At 46.4% G+C, this 6,895-nt stretch overlaps 1 protein-coding gene across 1 annotated transcript; it reads left to right on the forward strand.

Annotated features, from left to right (window-relative positions):
- Positions 1–611: 611 nt before the first annotated feature.
- On the forward strand, positions 612–1,090 carry LOC146036719 (syncollin-like). The gene has a single exon (XM_083160616.1). The coding sequence runs from the start codon at positions 612–614 to the stop codon at positions 1,005–1,007; it is 396 nt and encodes a 131-aa protein (XP_083016742.1). The 3' UTR covers positions 1,008–1,090.
- Positions 1,091–6,895: the final 5,805 nt, after the last annotated feature.

Raw genomic sequence — 6,895 nt, forward strand, 5'->3', positions numbered from 1 at the left:
CTACGATCAATACTGGGTTCTTTGCATTAACACTGTATACGATAAATAAAATCACATGTTAGACAATATGCAATTAATGACATCACCAAATATGTCTAAAGGTGCCCATACACGTTACAATTATTGTATACAATATTGTATACAATATCGCATCTCGGTTTTGCAGCACATACTTTTTGTACTAGATATCATCTCATCGCAAAACTGAGATGCGATATTGTATACAATATTGTATACAATAATTGTAACGTGTATGGGCACCTTAATACAGTGTTTTTCTTTCAGCCTTCAGGTACAGCAGGTCATGTTTTCGAGATTTTTGTTCAGAGTTAAAAGCCTATGCTCTAATTGATGAATATAAAAATAATCAATTAACGCTGGCAAGGCTCTGCAGAAATGTTGGCACTGAGCGGTAAACATTCACTTCATCTGCTGCCAAACACCAAGTCACGTTGTTCCCAAACACCCATCAGGTGGCATGATTCCTGTATTAACCTTCACCACAGCTGTAGGACTCCGTGGGTGATTTGCAGCAGGTGCGCCCGCTCTGTGCCAAAACCCCATGGCGGCCTATAAAATCCATTCCACATCCTTCCTCCTAGCATTCAGCCATGAAACTCCTGAGTCTCTGTATCCTGCCCCTGCTGGTGGCCCTGTCCATGGGGCTCTGCCCCCAACCTGCTGATCTCAAAGATGATGAGGGCAACAAGCTCTGTGCCCGTGCATATGCCGATAGTAGCGTATACTATGACAAGTGCTGTGGCGGAGATTTCCTGGATATCAAGGCAGGGGACGACGTGCCCTATATCCCATTAAAATGGTTCAACCGCATTTCCTCATTGGTGGTGGGAACCCGGTGCGAGCTCACGGTCTGGTCAATAGTCCCTAAGGATGGCGTCACGAAGAAGTTCAGCAGTGGAGTCCAACCGAGGTTGGCAGAAGTCAAGAAGGGACTCTTTGGAGACTGGGATAACTCCATCTCTTCCTATTACTGCAAGTGTAACTAGAGACTGACTATCCTGTAGGATCTCCTGGGGCCAGATCATCCTCAAAGCCAAGAAGACTCGCTGTCCTGTCACCTTCCGTTGGAACTGACCATCTTCCTATACTGTAATTAAAGCTTGTGAAACCACTTTTGTCCTGCTCACTTTTCAGAGTGCTAGAGAAGACATAGGATAGTGTGTGAGGGTGAGTGTGCATGATATTTGTATGGTGTAAGTTAGGGCAACGTGGTTTTGTATTTTAGATGCAGATGACCCTTAATAAATATTTTTTTTTTGGTCAGAGCGCAATATGTACAGGTGTGGGGTGAAAGGACTGCCTCATTCTCCATGCCCTGGGTGCAAGGGTGTAACCAAGGGTGTAACTACCATAGGTGCAAGGGCTGCAGCTGCTATGGGGCCCAGAGCTGACGGGGGGGCCCATCTTTACTGTCTAAGTAATATGTTTTACATACATTTATCACCATCAGTCGCTAAATCGGGGGCCCTTACAAACTTTTGCTATGGGGCTTATGAATATCTATTTATGCATCTGGGTGTAACTACCACAGGGGGCCACAGGTAGTGTGGGGGAGGCTGCGGTCCTAGACTGTCCAGTGTTTCTATAATATATTTTTTTTGCTATTGGGCAGTATCTTAGGCCCTTGCAAATGTTGCCATGGGGACCACAAAGTACCAGTTACACCCGTCTCTCAGACGCGGATTTTACATAAGGCAACCGAAACACCTACCTAGGGCCCAGCAAGGGACCCCAAATAGATATCCTGGCCATTCCAAACATTCCCAGAGGACACGTGTGCTACTACCGTGTGACATCCATGACATCACATGGACCCGCCCACACTCTCAGTCTCTTTGATAGGACAAAAAATTTTGGACACACCAAATTGACTCATCATCCTCTGTATGTGGGAAGTTAGTTTAGTAAAAATGGGAGACAGGTCTACTGTTATTCCAAAAGACCTAGAGCTTGATTCAGATTTGTACACAATGCTGATGTTCATGTGTCTGAGCATTACCGGTAGCCTGTGCATGCGCCAAGGTGCCCTATCGCTGCCACCTGCAATCGGCAGCAAATATACAGTGCTATGGTTTGTTAGAGGTAGGTGGGGCTAAAAAGATGTAAACCACATTGTTTAGCACGCCCCCTCCATGTACAACCACAGTTCTAAGTATGGGGGTGGGGCTTGATTACATCAGTCTCTGGCCATGCCCCAGAAGCATACTGAAAGTCTCCTCTCTGGGCTTCTCCAGGAGAGGAGGAACAAAAATTCGGCAAGTGTGGTGTAACTTCATACCTGAAACAACTTAGAACACTTCAATAAATCCACCTATAACCTTGCATGAATATGGACATATATCTTGTGCAGAGGTGGATTTAGACCTCATGGGGCCCTAGGGAAGATACCAGTTTGGGGACCACCTACAAGCTAGTAACCCCCTGGCAATGAGCACATAAACCACCATGAGCAGGTAAACTCCCAACAATGAACAGGCATACCCCCTCCCCCCTGGCAAAAATTAGGTATACCCCCCTGGCAATGAGCATGCAATCCCCTGGCAATGAGCATGCAACCCCCTGGTAACAAGCACGTAAACCCATGGTGACAAGCACGTAAACCCCCTCTGGCAACAAGCACATAAACCACCTCTGGCAACAAGCATGTAAATCCCCTCTGGCAACGAGAACGTAACCCCTGGCAATAAACATGTAAACTCCCTGGCAACGAGAACGTAGTTGCCCCCTGGCAACGAGCATATAGGTAAGCAGCACTTAAAGGGCATTATATGTGTAAGAGGCACTACACGGGGCATTATGTGTGTAAGTGGCACTACAGGGGGCATTATGTGTGTAAGTGGCACTACAGGGGGGCATTAGATGTGTAAGCACCTCTACAGGGGGCATTATGTGTGTAAGTGGCACTACAGGGGGCATTATGTGTGTAAGTGGCACTACAGGGAGGCATTATATGTAAAAACAGCCCTAGTGGGTGCATTACAGTGTGTGGCAAAAAGTAAAATAAGCATTACGATGTATGGAATAATGTGTAACGGCATTACGGTCTGGCATAATGTGTAACAGATATAACAGGAATAATGTGTAACACATTATGTGTTCCATAATGTGTAATGGACATTCTGTTTTTTTGTGGCATGTGTTAAAGGCATTACTATAAGAAGGATAAATTACTGGGGGGGGGGGGATGCCAAAACATACTGTACCCCTGCTCCGTGCACCATGTAACCTAGCTAATCCTCAGTCTATCTAGACTCTGTGGGCAGTGTCGACCCTTTATTCCGGAACCATCTGGTATGGGAATCCTGGATGAATAACTCTGGATATAATCTCTGCCGGTGTGTGCCAATAGGTAGCCTGACACTGCCCTGGTAAGGTGACACCAGGCAAAGCAATTGCCCAATGGATCTAAAAGTAATGGCTACTGTAATTATATTTTGCTTATATTGCTAATCTATTACTATACAATAAAACTACTACATATTGCATTTAGTATTCCACATAATAAAACCTTGCTCCTCTGAGATACATGTATGAAATAAGCTGCTATACGGAGACATAAAGGAGATGGCTGCGGTGACGCCTGTGTAGGAAATAGTCTGGGTGGTTTAGGGGAAACGACTTCTGCTCACGAAGCTTCAGTATAGAAGGTCATCCCCCACCTAAGCAACACTAACATGCCCTAGATCAGGGGTAGCCAACTTTCCAGCTCACCTCACAGGTACACAGGTGCACTCATTACTGACTGACACATTTGAAAAGATCCACAGGTGGAGCTAATTACTTCACTTGTGAATCTGTGGGGGAGCTTCTACCTGCTATGATCTAGGGCAGGGGTAGCCAACTCCAGTCCTCGACAGCTACCAACAGTTGATGTTTTCCAGGTCTGGAAAACATCAACTGTTGGTAGCTGTCGAGGACTGGAGTTGGCTACCCCAGCCCTAGATCATAAGAGGTAGAAGCTTCCCCACCTATTCCTCATGCAGGAGGCCTTCTTGTGCTACAGCTCCTTGTAGGAAGGAGAGGTAGGTGCAGGGCCGGGGGGAGGGGCATTGGTGCCCGAGGGGGGGGGGGATGCGTGATGTGGCCACCGCATTGCTCCAGGGGGGAATACGCGCTGCACCAGGGTGGGGGGGGGAGGGTGCGATGCGGCCACTGCATCGCTTCACATTTGACGGGTGATGACGGGGGGTATGTGCCGCCAAGTCACTCCGGGGGGGGAGGGTAGTGTTGCAGCGGCGTCGAGTCACGGGAGGGGGTTAATGACCACTGCTCACCTTCATCCCGGGGGTCCCTGCTCCCAACTACCATCCTTCAGTGGCCGGCGCCCTAGGCAAATGCCTAAAGCTGCCTAGTGGTGGCGCCGGCCCTGGGTAGGTGTCCCTATGCTCAGAAGGTTGGTGCCTCCTGCTTGGATTGGAATCCTGTACAGGAAAGTGCATCACTAACTCCTATGGCAGCACTTCCAGGCGGACTATTAGAACAGTTGATATATCTGTAGTACAGGCATTCCCAACCTCGGTCCTCAAGGCCCACCAACAGTGCAGGTTTTATGGATAGTCTGGCTTGAGCACAGGTGACTTGATTAGGGGACTCGGTTGGTTGACCAAAAGATGGTCGACAGTCATTAGGTCGACACATGCCCAAAGCATCGCGAGTGCAGCGAGCGATGCGAGGGAATGTGCTGCACCCGACATTCTGACTGTGTCGACATTCGGATAAAAAAAAAAACAGTAAAGAAACCCATGTCGACCTTTTGACTATCGACCTAACCCATGTCGACCTAACGCATGTGTCAACCTAGACATCTGTCGACCATGCCCCATGTTGACCTAGACCCATGTTGACGTAGAACCCTGTATACCTTCCAGTATGTTGACCTAATGGTGTTGACCAACTTATAGTCAACCCAATGATCCCATTCCCTTAATTAGTACCTAAGTTATTTGGATTTAACCATCTGTGCTGGCGCCTAGATACAGTGGCGGATTCAGGGGGGGGGCACCCGGGCACGAGCCCCCCCTGTCATTTATTTTGTAGCTGAGGACCAGGGCTTTCCAACGAGTCCAGCCCCGTGTCTCTAGCCCCACGGGAACCAGAGATATCGCCTGTCAAACCTGTAACGTTTTTTCCCCATAGGATAATATGGGACCCGTCAATTCCGACCCCCACACCCGGTTCCGACGGCTGCCAGTTCCTGCCCTGGCATCACAGAAGCTTGTGGTTAATTTCATTCAATTCCAAATTGCTGGGCCTTCAATATGATACCAGGCTGGTCCAAATCGGTCAATCGGTTCCAGAGATATTGCGTGTAAACCGATTTTTTTATTTTTGAAGTGTAATTTCATGGCTGTTCATGTTCTTTGAGGGCAGATTACTCTGGAAACAAACGTTCCAGTTTCATTGGACCAAAATCATTCAAAGCCCACTCAAAAGTTCTTCAATATGATACTTGTCTCATGTAAATGGGTCAGTTGGTTCCGAAGATATAGCCGGTTAAATGAGATAACTGGTTAAAGGTGGGAGTGGTGGTTTTCTCTCCCCCCTCACACCAGAAAATGCAGGGACTAGGCTGGTGTAAAAGGGGCCAACCTGGGAATGCATTTTCTGGTGTGAAAGGGGTATTATTTCAAAAAGCCGGGACCTGCAGTGCTCTGAATACAGCCAGGCTCTGCCACTGTCAGTGGCTATCGCTTCTGCCTGGCGGCGGCTGTACCCCATTTACCACGAGCATTTATTCCCCCTTGGCAATGAGCATGTAATCCCACATGGCAACGAGCATGGAACCTCTGGCAATGAGCATGGAACCCTTGGCAATGAGCATGTAGAGAAGCAGCACTTATGTAGCATAATTTTAATAGGCATTATGGTGTTTATCATAACACATAATGGACATTGGTCCTTATTCAGATCTGATCACAGTACAAATTTGTTCTCAAAATGGGCAAAACCATGTGCACTGCAGGTGGGGCAGATGTAACATGTATAGAGAGAGTTAGATTTGTGTGAGTTATTTTGTTTCTGTGAAGGGTAAATACTGGCTGCATTATTTTTACACTGCAATTTAGATTTCAGTTTCAACACACCCCACCCAAATGTAACTATCTCTGCACATGTTACATCTGCCCCACCTGCAGTGCACATGGTATTGCCTATTTTGAGAACAAATTTGTACTGCAATCAGATCTAAATAAGGGCCATAATGGCGTGTAACTTAACGTGTAATGGACATTATGTTGTAAATGTTTAATGCGAGCCTTTGGTGGACAATGTTCCTGTTTATGAAGTGTATTGTGAATTTTGGCTTAATCTGTGTGGCATTATGTGAATTCTGGCTCAATCCATGTGGCATTATGTGAATTTTGTCTCAATCCGTGTGGCATTATGTGAATTTTGGCTCAATCCATGTGGCATTATGGGAATTTTGGCTCAATCCGTGTGGCATTATGTGAATTTTTTCCCAATCCGTGTGGCATTATGTGAATTTTGGCTCAATCCGTGTGGCATTATGTGAATTTTGGCTCAATCCATGTGGCATTATGTAAATTTTGGCTCAATCCGTATGGCATTTAGCATTTGGCTCAATCCGTGTGGCATTATGTGAATTTTGACACAATCCATTTGGCATTATGTGAATTTTGGCTCAATCCATGTGTGTTATTATGTAAATTTTGGCTCAATCCATGTGGCATTATGTGAATTTTGACACAATCCATGTGGCATTATTTTAATATTGGCTCAATTCATGTGGCATTATGTCAATTTTGGCTTATTCCATTTGGCATCATGTGTAAGGAGCAAGTATAATGGGGTCTAGTATTTTGTTGCATAATGTGTAGAAGTTGTATATGGTGTTGACACGCCCCCTGTTGAGTGG

This window comes from Crinia signifera, chromosome 9 (assembly GCF_055691185.1).
Source record: "Crinia signifera chromosome 9, ASM5569118v1, whole genome shotgun sequence".
Classification (NCBI taxonomy): Eukaryota; Metazoa; Chordata; class Amphibia; order Anura; family Myobatrachidae; genus Crinia; species Crinia signifera.

Excerpts from the sequence above, each read along its gene's own strand:
- LOC146036719 (XM_083160616.1), top strand. The coding sequence starts at position 612 with ATGAAACTCCTGAGTCTCTGTATCCTGCCCCTGCTGGTGGCCCTGTCC.